This window comes from Epinephelus fuscoguttatus, linkage group LG20 (assembly GCF_011397635.1).
Source record: "Epinephelus fuscoguttatus linkage group LG20, E.fuscoguttatus.final_Chr_v1".
Classification (NCBI taxonomy): domain Eukaryota; kingdom Metazoa; phylum Chordata; class Actinopteri; order Perciformes; family Serranidae; genus Epinephelus; species Epinephelus fuscoguttatus.
Window position 1 is genome coordinate 22,723,428 of NC_064771.1, and position 24,357 is coordinate 22,747,784.

The 24,357-nt window shown below is 41.0% G+C and overlaps 1 protein-coding gene across 1 annotated transcript; it reads left to right on the forward strand.

The window, feature by feature from the left end:
- The first annotated feature begins 5,054 nt into the window (after positions 1–5,054).
- Positions 5,055–23,542, forward strand: aldh18a1 (aldehyde dehydrogenase 18 family, member A1). The gene is made up of 18 exons (XM_049563130.1): positions 5,055–5,417; positions 5,636–5,740; positions 9,150–9,301; positions 10,444–10,593; positions 10,783–10,887; positions 11,009–11,161; positions 12,716–12,806; positions 13,173–13,297; positions 14,938–15,082; positions 16,073–16,146; positions 16,343–16,442; positions 16,856–17,076; positions 17,562–17,699; positions 17,816–18,011; positions 18,156–18,277; positions 18,387–18,573; positions 19,925–20,020; positions 21,031–23,542. The coding sequence occupies exons 2-18, from the start codon at positions 5,650–5,652 to the stop codon at positions 21,225–21,227; spliced, it is 2,343 nt and encodes a 780-aa protein (XP_049419087.1). The 5' UTR covers positions 5,055–5,417; positions 5,636–5,649; the 3' UTR covers positions 21,228–23,542.
- The last annotated feature ends 815 nt before the right edge of the window (positions 23,543–24,357 follow it).

Consider the following 24,357-nt stretch of genomic DNA (forward strand, 5'->3'; position numbering starts at 1 on the left):
AAGTCAAAGAAAAGAACTGTATTCTGGTCGGGGTGGAAAAGCCTCTGAAGCAGCATTTTACATGAAGAAACTCACTGTTTAACTTGCTCGTGAAACTTGGAACCTCGTAGCCCTCACAAGTGCATCACTATTAGGTGTACAAAGTCATCTAGTGGGCTGGATTGGACCCTTTGGCGGGCCAGTTCTGACCCCCGGGCTGTATATGTTTGACACCCCTGCCTTACATGTATGATGCACAATTTAGCTGACGAGATGTTAAAATATTTTCTTTATTTGGTGTTTAGGTTCCACATATTTACAGTTGGACTCTGATCCTACAACAATATAAATTTTGTGTCAAAGCCACAGGGAGCCACTGAAGACAGGCTAAAGAGACGCATGCAGCTCCAGAGCCGCAGGTTTCCTACCTCTGTCCTACATCCTTGGCCCACACAGTTTCAGTTCTGCAAACTCACCGATGGATGCCACTAACTCCAACACACTGGACTTTTAAATATCATTAAGGTAGAGTTTGCTGTGGAGGATATTGTCACTAACCTGTGGTGATGCTGCGGTACAAGGGTGAGGCTGTGCCAGTGAGCTGTGTAGCTCTGTCCCGTCTGCCAGTCCTCCTCCAGGATGCTACACTCCAGCCCGGCTCTACCTGCACCACCCAAAGTGCACATCCCTGCTGCCTCCAACAACCACACCAACCACCAGTCCTGCCTGGGTGAACCAGTCTGGATGAGAGATTGGAAAACCCTCAGATTTAATGCCTCAGAGGGGAACTTATACACTGAAAATATAGCAGCATTTGAAGTTTAAAAGTCTTCTTTTCTTTAACATCTTGGCCACGTGTTATTTTCATGACTGACAGGCTTTTTCAAAAAATAACTGAGAACAGAAAATATGGAGCTGTAGCTAAAAAGGTGACATATGTGGTGCCATTAATACATCACTATCCAGTTAATTTGGATTAGATTTTGAGACACTATATGCTCATTAGTTGAATCCACGCAAATTGCTTCCATCCTAATTTGCCAAAAACCGTCCCTTTTGACAGTTTTCCTCCTGTGTGCTTGTATTTCTTACTTTAAGAAAATGTCTCTTTCTGCCAATTTGGTCCATTTGCTCACGACATGAGTCTAGTCCAGAGGCTACACATCATCTTCCTGACAATCTCATCAGTGCATTGTGACATTACAATGTTTTTCAAATCATTAAAAGTGCAATTTGTGGCATTTCATGGGACAAAAGGGATGTTGTGAAGAGGACACTTTCTTTTGAATAATAAAGTAATAAAAATTATAGATTTTTTTGATAGTAAAAGAGAAATGCAACTTACTTTTCCGCCGATCCTTTCTTCTAACAAACCTTCTTTACACTTACTCTTTATGTGGCTACTTCTCTGTTTACTCCTGCAATCTTTCCTGTTTGAAGTTTGTCTTTGTCAGAACTTTTCCTCAAATAAATTTTGATCTTCAAACAGCACAGCTCCTCTGATATACTTGTCTTCAGTGATTAACCGCTCGGCTTGACTATGTGGGCCGAGTATTAGGGGGGTTATATAGTGTGTGTCTGCAGCTATTTTGGAGTGGCTCTGCAGCAGAGACATGCTGATATTAGGAGCAATCCACATGCTGCCACTACGACCGTGGGGATAATGAGTTGAGGCGCAATGAATGAAGCAAACATACACACTCCAACATGACCCAGTTAGTGTATTACAATGTAAAGCCCTCCAAAGATCCCTCACACGCTTCTTATGGGTTTTATCCAAGACGACACATGGTTCCACTTCAACAGGTTAGTACATCCACACTCTGGCTCGCCACTGGATCAAAGTTATGAGCAAACTGTCTGAGATTCTCCATATGGACATCTTCTGGTGTCCCATTATTGAACTGCTTGGAGACGTCTCTGACAAACCCCTCAAACTTGTTGTACCAATCTCATTGCCATTACAGTGAGGTAGTTTTCAAAACTAATGGCTGGATCACCCAAATTTGAAGAATCTGGCCCCACTCCCAATCTATCACAAGACATCATCATCATTTAAGTTATGTATGAAAAGACCCAAGTGGTCTGGTCAAGATAAAATGCAAGCATGCTAACAAGCTGATGTTGAGCAGGTATAATTTGTACCATATTTAGGCTACATAAGTTTAGCATGCTAACATTTGCTAATACAAAGTACATCTGAGGATGAGAATTTAATTAGCTGTGAGGGTATTTAGTCATAACCAGGCCCCCAGGAAGTGCGCTAAGCTTTCAAGCCAATTTTCCTAGTGGCCAGTTAGTGGTACTGCAATTTCTGGGGCTCGTCACGTAATGCCATTGGGCCTGAAAATACTTTTTCCCATTGACTTACACTGGGAAAGAAACGTCTGTAACTTAGCAGAAACAGTTTTTAGCATCATAACCCCTGCAAAATGACTAGTTTCACCACCAGGATGTGATTCATTTGGTCTGATAACATTCGGAAAGTCTGGGAGAGCTGCAAGATTATATTATTTTACCCACACTGAAGTTAACAGAGGGAAATGAGATGTAAATGAACTGCAAAGAGACACAAAATAAGTGCAAAACAGGCAAAACAACCACACATAGATTAAAAAAAAAACAACAAAGAGACACAAAACGACCAAAAGAAACACAACGTGACCACAAAGAGACACAAAATGACAAGAGTGACAATAAACAGATGTATGCAAAGAAAAAAACACCACAAAGTTAATGTGCCTTGCTCCTGTGTAGGAGAGGTGACGGGGTCTTTTGCATATCTGTGCCCAGGGGCCCATTGTCTACTGATCCATCCATGGCTAGATGAACAATCAGGGGATGGCCAGTATTGCTACAAAAATTAAGATCAGTCCATCCGAAACAGAGGTGCTTTTAGAGTGATCCCTTCCAATGTTTTTGAGATATTAGGTAGTAGGTGTTTCTATTTGTTATAATGTGATGGTAAAAAGTTCTTTCACAATAAAATGTCACTGTCTATTGTGACTGGTGTATTTATTTAGTTCAGACCAACCAAAATGTTCAGCTGCAAAAGTTTGTTCCAGTAGGAAAAATCTGTACTTTGACCAATTCAAAGGGATCAAAATGAACAGACCTGCGATAAGTTAAAAGCTTGTGCAGACACACGCACACACACACACACACATACACATACACATACACAAACACAAACACAGAGAGTTAGTGGATTAGCAGAGCCAGGAGCAAGGTAAGGGTCAGTTCTTTCCCCTGAGTCAGATGGACAGATAAAAGAGCGAAGAGGAGGAGGAACACAGAAGAACAGATAAAGGGCAAGAGTGGACAATAGAGAAAAGAACAGGACAGATATAATGGAATAATACACATTTAGCCAGAGCAACAGGAGCCAATTTAGTTATCTGTGGTCCTAGGGGCAGTGGGAGTCCCACGGTGTCAGTCAACTCTGCTCTGGGTGACTTTTCATTTTGTCACAGCATGATAGTGCAGGTACAGGAAACTTTGATCTCTGCTGTGGACCTATGATTTCTCCACCACATGATGCACATGAAAGGTGCACAAGTTAATGAAAGAACTAATTAGGTCAGTTGTAGTGCAACCACCCTCGTCTTCTTTTTGTTTTCAGGTTGATAAAGTGGAAATAATTTTGAATAGTGCTTGTTTTTTTTAACTGTGGTGGCCCTTTCTGTTGCTGTGAAATTAATACTATTATTATTATTATTATTATTATTATTAAAAAACACTAAAGTTTTCAATAACAAAAATAAGTCAGGTTAAATTTATATATATTTGTAAAATGAACATGATGGACAAGACATTTAAATATTTTTCTTTGACCAGAAAATGGTGTGTTGGTTAAGGATATAATGTTGTGTAAGAACATGCAGACAGGGGATAGGCTACATATGTATATACATAAGAGGTATGGACTCGAGTCACATGACTTAGACTTGAGTCAGACTCCAGACACAAATTTGCATCACAATTGGTGAAGAGAGCATAATGACTTGTTTAGGACTTGAAACTCAAAGTTAAGGGGACGACTTGGGACTTGCCTGTCCTGATTTGGGACTTGACTCAGGGCTTGACTCCAGACTTGCCTGTCTTTAATCAGGACTTGACTTGGGACTTGACCCAGGGCTTGCATATCATGATTTCGGATTTGACTCAGGGCTTTCCTGTCTTGAATTGAGACGCAACTTGGGACTTGACTCAGGGCTTGCATATCATGATTTCGGATTTGACTCAGGGCTTTCCTGTCTTGAATGAGACTCGACTTGGCACTTGACTCAGGGCTTGCCTATCTTGACTTGGCACTTGACTCAGGGCTTGCCTGTTTTCACTTTAGATTTGACATGGGATTTGACTCCAGGCTTACCTGTCTTGTCTTTAGACTTGACTTGGACTTGGGACTTGACTCAGGGCTTGCCTGTCTTGACTTTAGACTTGACTTGGGACTTGACTCAGGGCTTGCCTGTCTTGACTTGGTATGTGACTTGGGACTTGACTCAGGGCTTGCCTGTCTTGACTTTAGACTTGACTTGGACTTGAGACTTGACTCAGGGCTTGCCTGTCTTGACTTTAGACTTGACATGGGATTTGACTCTGGGCTTGCCTGTCTTGACTTTAGACTTGACTTGGGACTTGACTCAGGGCTTGCCTGTCTTGACTTTAGATTTGACTTGGGACTTCACTAAGGGCTTGCCTGTCTTGACTTCGTATGTGACTTGGGACTTGCCTCAGGGCTTGCCTGTCTTGACTTGGGACTTGACTCAGGTTCGCCTGTCTTGCCATTGGACTTGACCAGAATTGCCTGTCTTGACTTAAAACTATGGCTTGGTCCCACCGCTGATATAAGCAGATATAAATAGGCTATAAACAAAGATATACAATTAGCTAACTATAACATTGAATTACAATAAATATTTTTTACTATTAATGGAATTAATAACAAAACATGAAGCAAAAAAATCATTTAGCTTTTAATAGCGGTTTTTATAAATTGAGTTATATTTTGAAATGTGAGACTTGAGCATCACTTCCGTTCGTCTTCCGCATTTCGCCGGTTGGCCAAACGTCACATCCTGCCACTTCACCGCTAATTTATGCGGTTTTCTCTGTTTAAAAACAACATTTTAAAGTTAGCCAAAAGTGATATATAATACTTAGTCCTTTAGTTTTAGCGGTGTTTAACGTACAGACGGTGAGGTGACGTTAGCACACGGTCGGTGTTCACTGTTTGCAAACCGCGGTGACAGTTTCATCAGCAGCTCAGTCAGTCAGGGGAGGAGTCGTGCCCTGCAGAGTCCACCTCTGTTCAAGTATTTGGGTGATAAATGGAGGAATAACCGGTTAGAGAAGATGAAAAAAACTCAGTAGAAGACGTTTCACGGGACAGGTGCTTCCACAGGACAAACTGTGCTGGGACTGCAGGAGGTTAAGTAAGAACAAACACTTTTATTATTTCACCATCTAAAGGACCAGAAGAATGGCTATAGTTTAACTGCACATCAGGACACATGGGATCACTTTTTATGTTGTCATTTAATTCTATAACTCACCTCTGATTTCTCCATGTAATACCACAGTTAAACTCTTTGATGCTGATACATTGTGCATGTGTGTTTCTGACTCCCTGTATGTCTCTGTGATTGTAAAGGCATTAAAGTGACCATGCTGCTGCACAGGCTGACCCTGTGTTCAAGGATCCCACTGGATCACCAGAGACACGTATGCCGGCTGCTCACCAGACCTCTGACACAAGGCAAGCCCTGCTGCAGTGTCACAGTGTGTGATACAGTTTTATCTCATGTAAACACTGTGTAGATTATACAGTCTGTTCTCAGTCATCCAGCACCTTGGATTACAGACAACAAACATTATACCTCAGATCTATCAAAGTATTCTGATTTGTGATGAATCATTTAAGTCATTTTTAAGCAAAAGTGTCAAACATTTTCCACTTCTAGCTTCTCCGACTTGAACATTTGCTGCATTCCTTTTTTTAAGTGTCTGTCAACTGATATTTTGGGGTTTTAGAGTGTTGTTTGACAAAACCAGCAATATTAGGACGTCACGTTGGGCTTTAGTGACCCATGATGGAAACCTTTCATTGTTTTCTTACATTTTATAGACCCAACATTTGTTGATTTATTAAAAAGTAACCAAAATTAATAAAATAGTTTGTTGTGGCCTTGAAATTAGTTACTATTTTAATAATTTATGAAGCCATTCATCAAGCAGAAATGCCAAATACTGTATTTACATTTCTCTGTTTGTTATTACTGTAAATAAAAAATGTCAGAATTTGGCTGTTGCGCCGACAAAACAAGCAATTTGAAGACCTCATCTCAGGGTCAGTGGAAAATACGATGGGCATTTTTTACTGTTTTCTGTCATGAAATAGTCTAGAATAGAATAGAAATAACTTTGTTCATCACAGAGGGGAAATTCAACTGTCCAGCAGCTCATTAAAGACAAAAAACAACAACCATACTTCCCCTCCTCAACAACAACACTGTTGTATTAAAAAAAAAAACATAAAATAATATAAGTTAAAATAAGTGCACAAATAGAAATTAAAAATCAAATTAAATTTAAATTAAAATAATGCAGTCCAGTCCAGTTGTGACTAATGTGATGTGTGTGAGTGTGTGTGTGACTTGATTCACAATTTATTGAAAAACTAACAGATGGCTCGAAAAGGAAAATCACAGAGCTGCAATGGTTATTCGATTAATCGATTAATTGCCAACTTTTGAATTAACTGCCAAATGATATGAAGATCGATTCACTGATTTGCAATTATTATTTCTTTGCCTTTATTAGATAGGACAGTCTAAGTGTGAAAGGGGGAGAGAAAGAGGAGATGACCTGTAGCAGAAGACAGCAGGCTGTAAACAAACCTGTGGCCGCAGCGGCGAGGACATTGCCTCAGTATATGAGACGCCTGCTCTACCCACTAAGCCACTGGGTGCCCTGATGTGAATAATGCTTTAAGAAAAAAAGTCAAAATCCTCTGATTCCAGCTTCTTAAATGTGAATATCTTCAGGTTTCTTTCTTCCTCTGTGACACTGTTCACCATTTTCTGATCAAACAACTAGCTGATCAGTTGAGACAATAATGAAGAGATCAATCAACAAATAATTGGTAGTTGCAGCCTAGTAATTAATTAGTTTTAGCCTTTAGTTTTCTCCTGAATGTAGACAAACACGTTCCTAATTGTGTTCAACACAGTGAGCACAGCGTCTGCAGGCAGATGTGCTGAATTCCAGATGTGTATCTAACACACTATGCAAACTTTGACTGAGAAGTTGTGCCTGCAGGGAGTTTTCTGACCTACTCTAGTCAGAACAAGATGTGATTGGCCTCTCCCCCTCTCTCCCTCTGTCTGTCTCTCTGTCTCTCCGTCTCTCTGTCTGTCTCTCTGTCTCTCTCCCTCTCTCTGTCTGTCTCCCTCATGCGCTTCATTGCTCCGCAGAGATGTGTAATGTCAGCACAGGCTTTTTTCTGCCCGCCCCGCTGATGTGGCAGTTTGAAGGCTGTGATTATCTGTTTCCCAGGTTACAGATGAATGTAGGGGACGGCTTTACTCTGTTTGTCTCTGTCATGTAATCAATGTAAAACAGAAAAACATGCGTGTTTGCACATTTATGTCATGTTTGCAATGTTCTGTGTAGAAAGGTTTACACTAATACATTGATTTGTTGTTAAAGCACAGTTTTTAAATAGTTGAAGGCTGCTTACACCACTGCTGTTTTTTACTTGTTATTTTGCTTTCTGATGTCATTTTCAGCAACTAACTAAATGTCTATATATAAATTACATGAGAGCAAAGGTGAATTTTCTGCCTTTCAAGGACTGTTGATTAGTAGTAATAATAGTCTTTATTTATAGGGCACTTTTCAAAAACAGTGTTTTCACAAGGCAGCAAGATAAAACACACAGGTCATAAAATCAACAGGTTTTAAAAGAAACAGATTAAGAAAAAACAATTTGGTCTATAAAAATGTTATCCTTTTAAAGGAAATTAGAACTCAAGTAAAATCAGGAAAGACTTCAATAAAAGTATGTTGTAAGAAGATCATTGACTTGGTCGACCTGATTTCCTTAGGCGGATCGTTCCAGAGCCTCTGGGCCCTGACAGCAAACGCTCTGTCCCCTTTGGTCTCTGGAACAGACCAAATACCTCGATCGGAGATATAGCTGGGAGAGAGACCATAAGTGATCAGTAAAATCTTAAAATCTATTCTACAACATATTGGGCCACAACGATTAGTTGACTGATTGACTATTAAAATAATTGGTGACTATTTTAGTAGTCGACTATTCAGTTTGAGTCATTATAAAAGTACCCCAAAATACTCTTATTACGGCTTCTTACGTTCAAATATTGGCAGCTTTACACACTCTCCCATGACAATGAACTAAAACCCTTTGGCGTGAGTACGAAACAAGACATTAGATGACATAATTTTGGGGTTTGGGAGAGACAGACCAACATTTTTCAACATTTTAACACATTTTACGATAAAATGATTAGTCGACTAATCGAAGAAATAATCGACAGATTAGTCGATAACGAAAATAATAGGTTTTTTGTGTGTGTCTTTTTTATGTATTTATTTTATTTTTTAGTTTTTATATATATATATATATATATATCAGTGTTTACACAAACTATTCTGCCAATCTGTCTAGACAATATGAAATGATCAATAAAAAATTTCATTACAAACAAACAAACAAAAGAAGAAAATAATCGTTAGTTGCAGCCCTAAAATATACTGGGAACCAGTGTAAAGAGGCTGAAACTGGAGTGATGTGATCACGTCTCTTGGTTTTGGTTAAAATCCTGGCAGCTGAATTCTGTACAGTCCATTAATAGAGTTTTGATTCAGGCAAGAAAATAGGCTGTTGCAGTGATCCAGGTATGAAGAGATGAAGACATGTAAAATAGTCTCTTTGTATTTGAAAGTTAAGTTAAAATGTTTCTTAGATGATAAAAACACGACTGTACAAGCTTATTCACAACAAATTATTCACAACAGAATAGTCTGCTTTGTATTTCTGCTCAGAGTTACTTCTTGTGTCTTGCTGATGAGGAGCACTGAAATAAGTGATGAAACACTTTTCTCCAGTGATGTAACAACATCATCTTCTCCCTTTACAGTTCCCCATGGGAGGGACCACGGCAGCTCCTTCGCACACCGCGGTGAACTGCGTCAGGCCAAGAGGATCGTAGTCAAGCTCGGCAGTGCTGTGGTCACCCGTGGAGATGAGTGCGGTCTGGCTCTGGGGAGGCTGGCCTCCATTGTGGAGCAGGTGAGAGTCCAAATACCAGCAAGATCTGTACTTTAATGAAGTATAAAATAAGTCAGGGTGTAGACCAGCTCACAATTAAAAATTTAGATTAATTTTTTAGTATAATTTTACTGATTTGAACTTTTTTTTTTAAAATAACTCTTTTGTTGTTACATATTCAATTTTCTGTTTCCTTTCTTACTTACTATTTAATACCTGATCGTGAGTAGGCCTGCAACTGGCAATTACTTTCATATTTGATTACTATGACGATTATTTTCTTCATGAATCAAGTATTTTGTCAATAAAATGTCCCAAAATAGCGAAACATGCCTTTTGTAACTTCCCAGAGCTCAAGGTGACACGCCAGATGGTATGTTTTATCTGATCAACAGTCCAGAAATACAAATATGTTCAGTTTATTATCACGCATGACAAAGAAAAGTGTCAAATTCTCACATTTAAGAAGCATGAAACCAGCAAATTTCTAGCTTTTTGTTTAAAAACATTACTTTTACATGACTATTTGATTATCAAAATACTTGCCAATTAATTTTCTGTCTTTCAGTCATCTGAAAGATCTTTGCAGCTTTTTTTTATGAGATATAATGTGACCTTAAACCAAATTACTAGACAGACGAGCAAACACCCTTGAAAAAGAGGATCGACATCTCAGCTAGACTACTTGATTTGATAAAGTTCATATGGTGTCTCGTCACACACATAAATTTAGTTTTATTTTCCCATTTCTTGAGACACCTTTCCGATCAAACAATACAACAGGCAAATGGACTTATGTTGTCATAGAATAATGAAATATTCAACAACATTTTTCTCTGGCAACAATGCCCTGGATCATCCACCAAACATGCTGTGAGCAGTTTCAAAGGGTTTGTTTCTTTGGTAGAAAATTGTTTCTGGAAAGACACACTGCATTTCATTTTTTAGATGTAACTTTCCTTGCTTTGAGCACCACAGGTTTAATTCCATTCACCCCATTATATTGGGGTGGAGGCAGATTTCACAGGGACAGATATCATCAATTAAACATAAAATAAAATCATGGTTAGTTACCACAAGGGGTGAGTAAGACAATATGTCGTTATGTAATTTGGGTGAACCAGCCCTGTGTTTGAGTCCTAATTAGGCGTATTGTTTTGCAGGTGGCCATGCTGCAGAATCAGGGCCGGGAGATGATGATCGTCACCAGTGGAGCGGTGGCTTTTGGCAAGCAGAGATTAAGACATGAGATCCTGCTGTCCCAGAGTGTCCGACAGGCGCTGCACTCAGGACACAATCAGCTCAAAGACATGGTGAGGAAAGCTGGAGGAATGTGTGGAGGCTTACAGTAATGTGAAAATGTAAATTATCTCTGTCTGGGTTGAAACTTTCAGTCATGTAAAAAGAGGTGTAGCTTAATGTTTCCTGAAATTGTTTTTGATTAGTGTTGATCTAACTCTGTGGTAGGTAGTTTATGTTCATGTACTGTATATGTGTTGCAGTCTCTGCCGGTGCTGGAGGCCCGGGCCTGTGCTGCAGCCGGACAGAGCGGCCTGATGGCCCTGTATGAGGCCATGTTCACCCAATACAGCACTTGCACTGCACAGGTACTTCTATACTTCATAGGAAAGCAATGACTTTAAAGTGCTTAAGAAGCATGTACTATGCAGAGTAACATATTTAAATCTTACTCTGTCACTCACTGCTCTCTGTTAACTCCGCTGTCAGGTCCTGGTGACAAATCTGGATTTCCATGATGACCAAAAGAGACAGAACCTGAACAGCACGCTGCAGGAGCTGCTCCGCATGAACATTGTGCCCATCATCAACACCAATGACGCCGTGGTGCCCCCGCCGGAGCCCAACAGCGACCTGCAGGGGGTAAATGTGGGTACAGACGGCATGGGGGCAGCGCTGGTAGAGGTGACGGTGGCGGAGGCAGCAGGGGTGTTGGAGTGGTTGAAAGAGACAGTGTTTGTATAGTGTAGACGGACACTGTTCATTAGCTACAGTTTTTTTTTTTTTTTGAAACACCCCTGCCACCCTGCCTCACCTCATCAGCCCTGCACTCAACCATTAAGGCATGTGCATGCAGGGAGGGGATGGATGGCAGTGCATGCAGTCACTGGGGAGAAGGTGCTCTCAGGAGGGGCCGGGACTAACTCCTGTAGGTAGACTCCTTCTTTTACCTGCTCACCTGTAGAAATAACTAACACATCTTTGTCTTGGCGATGATTCTACCTCGTTCTCTCTCTCATTTCACAGCTAAGGCTGATTGCTGTACTTGGTATGACACAGCCTGTTGGCAAATTGGCAAAGTATTGCAGTAGTGTTATGAAAAATTAGAAAGGATTTTCAAGTTAACTTAGGACGCTTTCACACTTAAACTGTTTGGTTCGGTTAAAATGAAATCAGGTCTGTCTGCATGGTCAGAACAGTTCATTTGGGCTGTCAATCAAACCCTGGTGAGGACCAGGCTGCAGTTTGTTTATGATGTGAAAGCAAATGAACCAAACACAGGATTTTCTGATCACAGATACGTGATTTCAGCATGATCTCAAAAGCTAAACAACTAATAAGTCCATCTGCTGATCATGAAATCTGTCAGGACGTGAGCCTACAGATGATCTCTATCAGGTCATGTATATAACCTATTTATGCTAATCATTTGGTAACATGTATGCACGTCAGCCTGGGTTTTTTCCCCCCTAATTAAAAGGACAAAAGCTTTTAAAACTGCTGTGCTCGTCTCCGACTCAGTTTACTTTGTCAGTTCATTAAAAAGTTTTCGACAGCAATCCTGCAGTAATGACCCCTGAATCATTACCGTACAAGACGCCTCTGCTTCGTGTGGCTGATTTGCAGTCTAATAATACTAATAATGCTCTTTGACACCACAGAACAAAAATCAACACATCAGTAGCATTGAAGTGCTGCATAAACTTCTGATGATCAATCATCATCAGCATTTGATTTCCTCACGTGGGTCCTGGTGCAGAAAGACAGTCACCAAATCTGTCCAGACAGTTACCTGTCAGCTGGTATGACTTCATGTTTGTTCCTATTGGTTTTGGACCAAAACTAAAAACCAGCAATTTATTTTTTTTCCCCTTGTTCCGATCAAATGAACCGAACAACAGGTGTGAAAGCACCCTAGTGTGGACTTAATGTGGCTGTTTGTCATCCAGAAAAAAACTGGACTGGTTTACATAGATTGACCTTTTGGTCACTCCCTGTTTCTCTGTCACAGTTCCTAAAATTTTCCCTGATGGTCCAGCACAGACAGTTCAGTAATAGCAGCACATAAGTGTTTAGATATTTCTCTTTATTTACCAGCCTTCCTCTAACCCTTAAGAAAACACTTAGCTGGGTAAATGGCAGATGGCTGACTTTCCATCTTCAGGAGCTTACATCAGCGATTTTCTGGTTCTGTAGGTGATCAGCATTAAGGACAATGACAGTCTGGCGGCGCGGCTAGCCGTGGAGATGAAGGCTGACCTCCTCATCGCACTGTCTGACGTGGAAGGTATGTGCGGTTACCACAACAACAGTCTGGGTCAGCTGTTAGGTAACAACACCATCTGTCTGCGCTCTTCACCGGGATAAAAAAACACACACCCCTCTCAGGGTCAACTGAGAGTCGTATGAAAGAGACAAACACAGACCTTCTGCATTTGTGTTTGAAATTGATGCTGATGGGGTTGCCACAAGGTGTGCATGTGAGTGTGTCATGGCTAAGGGTCCATTCACTATCAGTAGATGTAGATATTTATTATCAGTTTGTTTGTTTATTGATTTGCAAGGCGTTCGTATACAGTACATGTGACAAAAGTTTTAGAGTTGTGTGTCATGCTCTATCAGATCCATGTTTGAGCAATTGTTGATTCTTTAGGACTGTACAACAGCCCCCCAGGAACAGATGACGCCAAGCTCATTGACATCTTCTACCCTGGAGACCAGCAGTCCATCACCTATGGCACAAAGTCCAGAGTGGGGATTGGAGGCATGGAGGCCAAGGTACGTTACAAGTCCTCATTTACTGTGTTAAATACTCTGTTTATTTACTTTCAAGATAAACGCCTTATCTTAGCAGACACTCATCAGGTGGGCAAAGTGCAGAGTTTCTTGTACTTTAATTTTGTACACATGTTTAGACACATGTTTTACTTTTGATACTTTAAGCATTTTTAAAAAACATTTGGAAGTAGATTTTAAATGCAGCAGGACTCTAACTTGTTAAGTGTAAAGTTAACGCTGTTGTAGTGATACTTTCTATGTTATTGTCTTTCTGTTCAGTGAATCCCATATCCAGTGTACAAGCTGACATTTCCACCCATTTATTTTCTGTAACCACTTTTCCTCTTAGGGGTTATAGTAAGCTAACATTTATATCTATATATCTTCCTCAAGCTTGGGTTCTCTACCAGAGGCCTGGGAGTTTGAGGGTTCTGAGCAGTATCTTCCTAGGTTCCTAGGACTGTGGCCCTCTGGACAGAGACCTCAGATGTTGTACCTGGAATCAGCTGGAGCCACTCTCCCAGTTTGGGGGTCACAGCCCTGAGTGCTGAGATTACCACTGGCACTGCTATTGCCTTTACTCCCCACATCTTTTCTAGCTACATCTGTCACCACTTCCTTCTGTTGTTAGTTGATCAACACGATTACCACGTTTATCAACCATCACCGGTTTGTCAGTCTGATTTTAGCAGGACTTTAACTTATGCAAAGTTTATTTTAGTCCGCAGTGATAGTGTTTGATGTCGCTTGTGATTAACAGCCCCACCTCTTTCACATCAACACGCTCATGGCTGGATAGGAAAACCCAGAGTTGACTGAAGTAGTTGATAACCGGCTTTGTAGTGCCAGTTATCCAGATGGTTAGTCAAGCCAGATAACGAAAAGATAACCTGGGTATGTTGAACTGGCTTCATAGTACAGGCCTCTGCTGGCATTTGGCTTCAGCTGTGTTTAATCGAGCCCTTATGACTGACTGGGTGCACCTGTAGAGTAACACACATGTAGGGTGACTCATCATGCATGCCTCATTTTGCACTGAGGAAAGTCCAACATGGGCTGAAGTGTTTTGCACTTTTGCACAGTTTTTCACTGTCTGTACAGCCCCAAGATGAAAATATCTATTTTAATATCTATATAAAATCTATATAAAATCTATTCTGCATCACTTTTGTTCTCTGTGTGAATCCTCCTTTGCTGCACTACACTTTTCCTCTGACTGCTGCACCAGAGAAGAAGACCAACAAAGGGCACTTTTTAAGGCACAGCTCAGCCCTTGTGAACCGCTGTATTGGTACTTAAACATCAGTAAAAGGTTTAAGTGCTTATTCCACCACTGCCTGCAGTTCCTACACTGTCAGAATTGTATATCACCTTTGATAACCATTGTTATCCTGCTGAACCATTTGAAGTCAGCTATACTGTAGCAAAGTGTTTATGTGGGCATTTCCTGACACTTCCCTCTGATCAAAGTGAGACAACAAAAACATATAACATGCTTTCCTGCTTCTTCCTATATGTCTAAGGTAACATTTGTTTTTGACATTTACATTGAGATTGTAACTCATCATTTCAAAAAGTAAAGACCTCAAATAGAGATTTTAAAGAGACCCGTTTTTAATTGTGTGTTTGTTTTCCTGCAGGTAAAGGCTGCCCTCTGGGCGCTACAGGGTGGCACCTCAGTGGTCATTGCAAACGGCACCCACCCCAAAGTAACAGGTCATGTCATCACTGATATCGTGGAGGGCAAAAAGGTGGGGACCTTCTTCTCTGAGATCAAACCTGCTGGTGAGTTAACCTGGGCCGAATGCTCTCTGTCAAAACCTCCTCTCACATTTGTATTACTGCAGCCATGCTAAAGTTGTAGCTTCTGTTGTTTTATATTAGGTTGGTCTAGCTAAAGTGAACCCAGTCTAAACAACAGTCCTGCAATTAATCATGTCTTCAGGAAGGTTATAATTGTTTGTGATAATTATTTCGTTTAAGGGTTTTTGATTTAGTGTTAGGAGGATGTAGTTTGCAAAGCAACCGCCAAAAAAATTGTCGTTAATGTGTGGTTACGTATAGGCACAAAAAACACTATGTTTAAAGTTGGAAATGCACTGATGATCTCTGTAAAAACAACTGCTTTTCGTGGCACTGTTTCCACTGGGGAAAACTGTGAGGGGTCCCTAAAAAAAACCCACCCATGTTTAGGGGCCTGGAAACACAGGAACGACACGCTAAAAACCATCAGGTTTCGTTGTTGTTTGTCTTGAACATTGGTCTGCAGCATAGCCAGCATCTCACCAAGGTGACATGCTATCCACCCTCCCCTCCGCCTTCCGATGACAAAATCAGATCATATATTCACTTTAGAAATGATGGTGTGTATGAAATGTGCAAATGTAACATATTTGTGGTTTGCAGAAACATATGGTGCCAACATTTTCTTCTGTTGACTGGCCTGGTAGTGTGTGGTGCTCATGAATTATACTGGGAAGTGTAATATTTTGTATACAGTGTTTTTGTCAATATGAACCGATTAAATTGAATGAAACACCTCATTAAAACCCAGTACAGTTCAACAGCACCACAAACTACAACCTCCAAATCAGAAAAGATCTTAAAGTTGGATCAACACCTCTGAAACAATTTCAACAAAACCTAAATATGATAACCTTCATGAAGATATGATTTTATTTAAGGACTGTTGTTTTGGCTTAAACTAGATGTACCTGAAACTGGCAACTAAATGTTCTTTGAGTGAAGCCTGTTCTGTCACTGACCCTTTACTAGGCCCAACTGTGGAGCATCAGACAGAAATGGCTCGCACCTCTGGAAGAACCCTGGCCTCCCTGCACCCAGACCAGGTGCCAAATTGTTTTGAATAAGGATCATTATTTGTGTTTAAGGATTTTAGTTTAATCGTAAAAAATATATTAGTTCAGGTTATAAACACATGTTCTTTGAATAAATAGGCCAAAGCTTACCTTTTTATCAGATATGGACAAACTCTGACCTCTTGTGGACACACGTGCTCAATGCTCATCCTGCCTGTCTCATCAGAGGAGTGAGATCATCTGCCATCTAGCAGAGCTGCTGACTGAAAAGAAGGACGAGATTCTGGCTGCCAACAAGATGGACATGGACCTGGCTGTAAATGCAGGTAACAGAGCACCTCAGTCAGTCAGTTGGTCAGGTTTAGAGAGGATGTAGCAGTGTGGTACTCGGTAAAGTTTGCAGCTCTGTTCAAGTTTTTGAAGCCCATAATATTTACTTAGTGTATATATATTTTTTGTTGCTATTGAACTAATCATAGAGATATAAGCTTATGATCCATAAGCAGATTTGATATCAACAGATTCCTCTCTGGCAGGAAATAATTAAGTGTAATTACAATCATTATATTGCCGCACAGACTTGTATAATTTTGTAAATATTTCCAAATATGCAGCTTAACTCATATCTGTCCACCAGAGGGCGACTTTACCACTCTCTATGCTTTGCCTCTGTTGATGAGAGTTCGATCATATATTCACTGATAGCAAAGTGTAACCTTGCTCTCCGTCCTTTCTACAGGCCATTTGCCACCAGCCATGTTGAAACGTCTGAGCTTGTCACCTGCCAAACTCAACAGCTTGGCCGTAGGTTTGCGCCAGATAGCCGTGGCCGCCCAGGACAGTGTGGGTCGTGTGCTGCGCAGGACCAGGGTGGCTCACAACCTGGAGCTGGAGCAGATCACTGTGCCCATCGGAGTTCTGCTGGTCATCTTTGAGGCCCGGCCTGACTGCCTGCCGCAGGTATCCAGGCAGAGCTGCAGTAACACAAACAGATCTGGAAGTTTAAAGATTTTTCTTTTTCACTGGCTTCCTGTCTTTTACAGAATACTATTGGTTTATAAAGCTCTGAATGCTTTAGGGCCCAAATTTCTGATCTTCTGCTTCATTATGAACCATCCAGACCTCTCAGGTCTCCTGGGACAGGTCTGCTTTGTGTCCTCAGAGTTGAGACTAAACACCGGAAGGCAGCGTTTAATTTTTAAGCACCACATATCTGGAGCAATCTCCCAGAAAGCTGCAGGTCTGCGTAACTCTCAGTTCTTTTAAACCAAGGCTTATTTTAAATGTCCTTTTATTCCATGTTTCTTTTGTCTTTCTGCGGAAATGTGCCATATAAATAAACTTGCCTTATTTAGAGTTTTAGCAAATGCAAGCAGTCTAAGTATTAAGATAACTTTCTTGAAATGACTGCAGTAATATCACAAACCCTGTGTGTGTTTCTCCAGGTGGCAGCACTGGCCATAGCCAGTGGCAACGCCCTCCTGCTGAAGGGAGGCAAAGAGGCAGCCAACACCAACCGTGTCCTCCACCAGCTCACCCAGGAAGCCCTCTCCATGCATGGTGTCAGCGAGGCTGTGCAGCTGGTAAAATGTTTCATATAATTTATCATAAGCCAATACAAGCACATTTCATGGAAAGGGGGAACTCAGATGTCATAGCATGTAGCTGCTGTGGCTAACAAACCTGTATCTGTCACAAGGTGAGCACTCGTGAGGAGGTGGAGGATCTGTGCCGTCTGGACAAGATGATCGACTTGATTATCCCCCGAGGTTCGTCTCAGCTGGTGAGGAACATTCAGCGGGCGGCCAAGGGCATCCCGGTGCTGGGTCACAGCGAGGGTATCTGCCACGTCTACGTCGATGCAGAAGCCAGCGTTGACAAAGTCATCAAAATTGGTCAGTGTTAATGAATCTCCTTGCTGATTTGACCTGTAGAAGTTTGTGTGCATTTCTACTGTATGAGTAAATTAACACGGCTCATTTTGATTTTAGATTACAAGTAAGAATATGTCAGTAATTGACTGATACTCTCTGTTCCAGTCAGAGACTCCAAGTGCGACTACCCTGCTGCGTGTAATGCCATGGAAAGTCTACTGATTCACAGGGACATCCTCAGGACTCCACTGTTTGACCAGATCATTGACATGCTGCGCACCGAACGGGTAAAATATCATCCAAAATAAGCTGATTGACCTTTTAAAATGTATTTATTTATAAATATCCTTGTTATCTCATTTAATTTCTTTCTTTTAATCTGTATCGTGTCCTTAGGTGAAGATTCACGCAGGCCCTCGATTCGCCTCCTACCTGACATTCAGCCCATCAGAGGCCAAGTCCCTGCGGGTAGAGTACGGTGACCTTGAGTGCTGCATGGAGGTGGTGGACAGCATGCAGGAGGCTGTGGACCATATTCACAAGTATGGCAGCTCCCACACAGACGTTATCATCACAGAAAACGGTAGGTGGCCTAGTGTGTTTGTACCAGTATTTTGTTGATCTCTCTCTCTGTCAATTTGCATTTTAAAATGGCAAAAGTACATAATTTCTTTCATGCATCTTCCTGTAGATGTCCAATCTTTATCGACTTCTCAGTCTCTCGATTCACCTTCCTCATTCATCTCACTTCCTGCCACAGTGACTAATGAGCAGTGACACTTTGTTGTCAGGATGAGTGCACAGCCTCCCTGTGCGACTCCAATGCAGGGGACAGAGCCCGTTTAAAATGTAGAGCAGATGCTAAAACCCAGTTTAAAAGACTTGTCCCTGTCATAACTTTAGGTCACGTTTAAACACATTTCTGTCTTTCAAGTGAGCCATCACACCAAATCTTTCCAACTCGTGTTGATTGGAACCATGCTTTGCAGTGTCCAGAGTATTTCCTGATGTAAAGGCTGAGGCCGTATTGCATGCGGACGGTGTTGAAAACCAACATATTGCAATTTCTGAGACACGTTCATTTGGCAGTCGATTTGTGGGAATATCATGAAATGTTGATGGGAACTAAAGCCGTCACATGAATCGCGCCGTTCGTGTCATGGATGGACTGCAACAAAAGGAACCATTCAACAAAAAGAGTGCACGACAAGGCTGATGTGCACATACCTCATTAGAGGAGGATGAAATACAGATATGCAGAATATTTCGCGTGTCTTTGAGTGACCAGAATAAAAGTGAGCAGCATTTGAAACATGCAAGAGAATGTGCTTGTCACATTTCTACACTGAGGATTATTCTCACCTGCAGTGGAGGATGTGTTGCTGCCATCTGGTGACCACAGAAGGTATCTCAATGAATTAAAATATACTTTGCCACCTGTGTCTGTCAGATACAGTAGAGATAGAAAGGATAGCTACAGTAAATAGAAAGATACACCATGTAAAATATATCTGACATGATGAAGTATAGACTTAGGAAGACAGGTAGATAGGTAGGTGCAATAGATAAGACACTGGATAAGATAGGTAGATGGATCGGTTGCGGGTGTTTATAAGTACAACAGTTACATTTACTGACAGACACATTAGCTGATTGGTAGATAATCTTTGCAGTCATCAAGAGAAAAACCTGCCTTGGCTCCTTGTGCAAAAATCTCAACCAAATTTGATTTACTAATACAATATTTGCCGAGTATCTACCTCTCATTGAGTGGGATCTAATTTCAAAGTCATATAGCAACTCAAGGATTTCTCCTGATGACATTTGGACCTGTAGTCTTGTCTACATGATCATGTCCAGCTCAGTAGTTATTGTCACTTTTATAGAAGGGTGTTGGATCAGAGATACAAGGTTGTGAACTTTCTTTCTTACAGAGGAGACAGCGGAGCAGTTCCTGCATCAGCTGGACAGCGCTTGCGTTTTCTGGAATGCAAGCTCCCGTTTTGCTGATGGCTACCGCTTTGGGCTGGGTATGTGATGGCATTTTGTCAAATGTCTATTGTTGCAACGCAGTCTCACTACCACTTTGTCAAATAATGACGCTTGGTCAATGGCCCAACACATCAAGCTACTACTAGAGCATCATCTAGTAGGGATGCCCCCGACTAAGAATTTTCCTAGTCAACCAATGGTCGTCATTAGTCAACTAGTTGTCTGCATGTTTACAATATTAATATTTTGGGCGGGGCAACACAATGGTTTGAGTTGATGGTGTGAGAAAGAATAGTATCAGTAACATTGTTAACACTGTGCTACATTACAGAGAAATACAAAACCGTACTAATGAACCTTCATTAATATAGGCCTATATTTTATCTACAAGTGCACGTCACACACTGAGTGAGCCGCCTGTTAATGATGCTGTGGGCAAAGCAGTAATGATTGTGCTAAGTGGCTAATGGGCATGTAGCTACTTCCATGTTTCAGATGATACGTCATGTTTGTAGTCGACCAATGAAGATGAGTTTACATATCACCTTGGGTTTGTCCTTCACCTTCTCAAAATGATCCCACACTTTGGATTTCCTGCCCGACATGTTATTAACTAGCCTGTGGAATAACCGCAGGTACCAGCCCTGGAAATTAGGGGCTGTACACATGCTGCGCCTTTAACCGCCTATTTCATGGTTGTTGTGTTTTTTTCCCTCGACTAAGAAACTAGTGAAATCTTGATGATCAGTGACCTTTCTGGTTGACTAACGTTTGGTCGACTATTAGGGAGCAACCCTAGTTTGACCCATCCACCTTGCTCTCTATACTACAGATGTTGCTCGCCTCGGTGTGTCACATACGGTGATGCTCTATGCATCATCTGTGATAGCCGCTGACCAAGTATCTGTATTGGACAGGTTGTCTTTTCGACAGCCTACATATTCTTACTTATTATCATTTGTTATCGTCTCTCAAATAACTGCACTCTCTCAACACGTCATATGGTGTTTACTATTCTCCCTTGCTGCCTTTCTTCTTCTGTCTCCAGGAGCAGAGGTAGGTATAAGCACAGCTCGTATCCATGCCCGAGGCCCTGTTGGCCTGGAGGGGCTGCTCACCACCAAGTGGGTCCTGAGAGGCGACGGGCACACAGCAGCCGACTTCTCTGAGCAGGGTACCATGAAGTACCTCCATGAAAACCTGCCTGTCGGGCAGCCTCTCGCTGGGCAAAGGGACAGCAACTAGACCAGAGACTTTGACAACACTCACATGGCCTTAACGTTGGTCAGTATGGTTTACACTGCCAGCCAGCAGCTCCCCCTGGGGCCTTGTTGCAGATAATGGCTGATGTCATTGTTTTAAAGCTCTGAAGCACACAGCATGGAGAGAGAAGCTCAGCACACCTTTTTATCCTTTTTATCAGCACATTCAGAAAGTTGTCCCTGTTCAGACTTCAGACTGGTACTAAGACTTTACAGTGTTAGAAATTCTACCTCAGCTTATAATTCTTTTATATGAGATGGGTAAAGTCAGCCTCATACAAGGCTGTTAAATGAAGGCTGGGACATGGTTTTTGACCCCATGGGAGCTATGTGGTACGATACTTATGTTGTGTAACTGGAGCTGAGATGCTGGAGAGATATAGCAGGCATCGCTAGAAATGAAGTGAAGGTCTCCAATCAGGTAGTTTAGCCTCTTGGGTGCGCTTGGCCTGACAGACTTTTCCGGTACACTTGAATGGATAGCATTTGATTTACAGAATTTTAATTCTCCATCTTTTTTTAAAAAATACATTCCTACCTACGGCTGACTACAGACGCCTCAGTGAAACAATGAGTCATTCCTAAAATAGAGCACCAACTATTCCGCCTTTTAGCAAGTGCAGACCAGAGGTGGTGTTCAAACATTCTGACAATCCTCTCAGAGAGCTCTTAACTCAACCTAAACATTTTGAGTAAGGAGTCCTAGCTTAGGAGTGATTTAGGAAGGTTCTCAGAACAACTCTGAGCAAGGAAGGGATAGAGACTTTTACCTTAGTGAAGAGGTGTGGTTGACCCGTTGCTAGGTATGACACTTTTTTAACAGGTGTGATTGGCTGTCACAGACACCCTTTTTTGGGCCTGCAGGGTGTGGACACCCAGTGGAAATTAAATGAACTGCTGACTTTGTGTTGTCATTGTTAGTGTGTTCAATCAAATATCTCAGTGTTGTCATTTTACTATTATTTTACTTCTGGGGTTATAGCGTTGGTTGGGAAATGTGTGCGTATCCCCAATGAGACCGACCCTACATATCATCCCTGCACAATCTGATCTGCAGCATTTAATTTACTTGCTGTCACCCAGTGTTTGAATAATATTTCTCTGACGTCTTTGTGTTTCCACCATTTTCTCCTCTGATTAAGAAACTCTTAAGCCTCTTAAAAGTGTGAATACAGTCCCTGATTTTACTGTGCATGTGCCAGCCTTCATTTAATAGCCTTACCCTCATAGGCTCCTGCAGAAGGTATTACTGTATGTGACAATCACAGTACTTTGGCAATAATGCATTGATTGGAGAAACTGTGAACAAGAAGGACATTAACTAAGGTTGCTTTCGTTAAGACAAAGTGAATACACACTATGTATCATACATGTGTCAAAGGAAACTGAAGTGCTTGAAATAATTTTTCAAAGTGCAATCTCAGGACATGATTCTGAAAGTGGTGCTAATTCACAGAAACATTTCATTTCTTTAAAATGTCTGTGAGAAAACAGAATATCAAAGCATTCTTAATCCTCTATACCAGTCTGCACTTACTTTGCAAATTTAATTGTGCGAATAACGGTTATTCTGTAGCCAATAAACAGTGTTATGATGGGCATATTATATTTTTTCTAAAATATATGTAATTTATTTGAAAATAAATCCAAAAATAAGTCCCTGCTATAATTGTACATATATAACAGTAAGGCCCAGTTTTATTTTAGTTGATTGCTTTGGCTCATTGCCTCATGGTTCATTCTGACTGTACTTTAAGTGCTCTCTTTGTTCATGTAACATCAGTTTTTCTTGCTGTAATTTCAGGCTGAATTTTCCATATGTAAATGTGTAGGTATTTCAATCAAATAAGGTGATAGTCCTGTTAATTTCAGACACCACAAGTTGGCATTTAATAGTAGAAAAAGGAGCTTTCTCTCAGTTAAACCAAACCCTGGTGTGTTACACATTCAGATTTTCTCTATTAAAATTTAATTACATTATGAGAATTTGTGCCATCATGAACATTTATACAAAAGTATAAGAAATTTACCATTTTTTATTTAATTGCATTATAGTTACAATGCTTTTATGCATCCATTTTATTTACCATTTTTTATTTATTTGATCATTGTTACAAGTTGTGCTCATTTTTCCATGCTTTGCTGCTTTCCTGCTTGTTCATCGTGGCGCCCAGAGCCTCTGTCAGAGCGGGAACAGTAATTGACAAGCTGCCTCCTTCAAGCTGGAGGGGAGAACGCGACTGCTTTTAAATTAAGCTCTGTAACATTCCAGCCTCTGAGCTCCTATCTGATGTCTTGCAATCCACACTTAAGGATTGGTTTGGGTTGTATAATAGCAGTATTGTAGAATAAAAAAATGTTGAAAAAGATTATTTGGATATATTTCTTACTTTCTTTGATTTTTGCGCTTGAAATGTTGTGGATTGTTTTTTTTTTTGTTACACGTATGTTCGTCTCTGTCCTGGCACTAGTCTTTCTACTTTCACAAAGAACACAAATTAATGGGGGAAAAAAAGTCGTGCTGATCTGAAAAACAGATGTCTAAAAAGGGCCTTTTTAAAGTTGCCCATAGGGGAATTCGCATTGCTGGAAGTGGGGCAAGGAAGATGGAAGACAATACTATAGAGGTTTAATTATCCAGCCATCAGAAATGAAAAGAGGGAGAAGGAGAACTGAGACTAATAATGGAATCACAGGCTTATGTTCTGGGTTTCTCTGTTTCTTTCGTTTTTCTTTCTCTCTTCCAGCATCTAAAGAATTCATTCTCTAAAACGCACTACTTACCCTTCAATCAGCTTCCCATCACAGAGTCCAAAGGGTTCAGAGATGAAGAGGGAGACAAAACTCGGATCTCACTCTTTTGTCCTTTTTATGTGTGAAGCGATTGAAAATATCATCTAAATGACTTGAGGTAGAGATGGAACAATCCAGGGACATTGAGTATTGCCTCTTTGATCCGTGGTGTTTCATAGGATTGTATTTTGCAATATCACATGCATCAAAGTTGTTTGCTACAATATCAGCAGCTGTTCAGGTGTAAGTGTGTATACCCAGTTGCTGCATTATCACCAGTTTTCTACTTAAGAAATAACAGGACACTTAGGAGTGTTTTG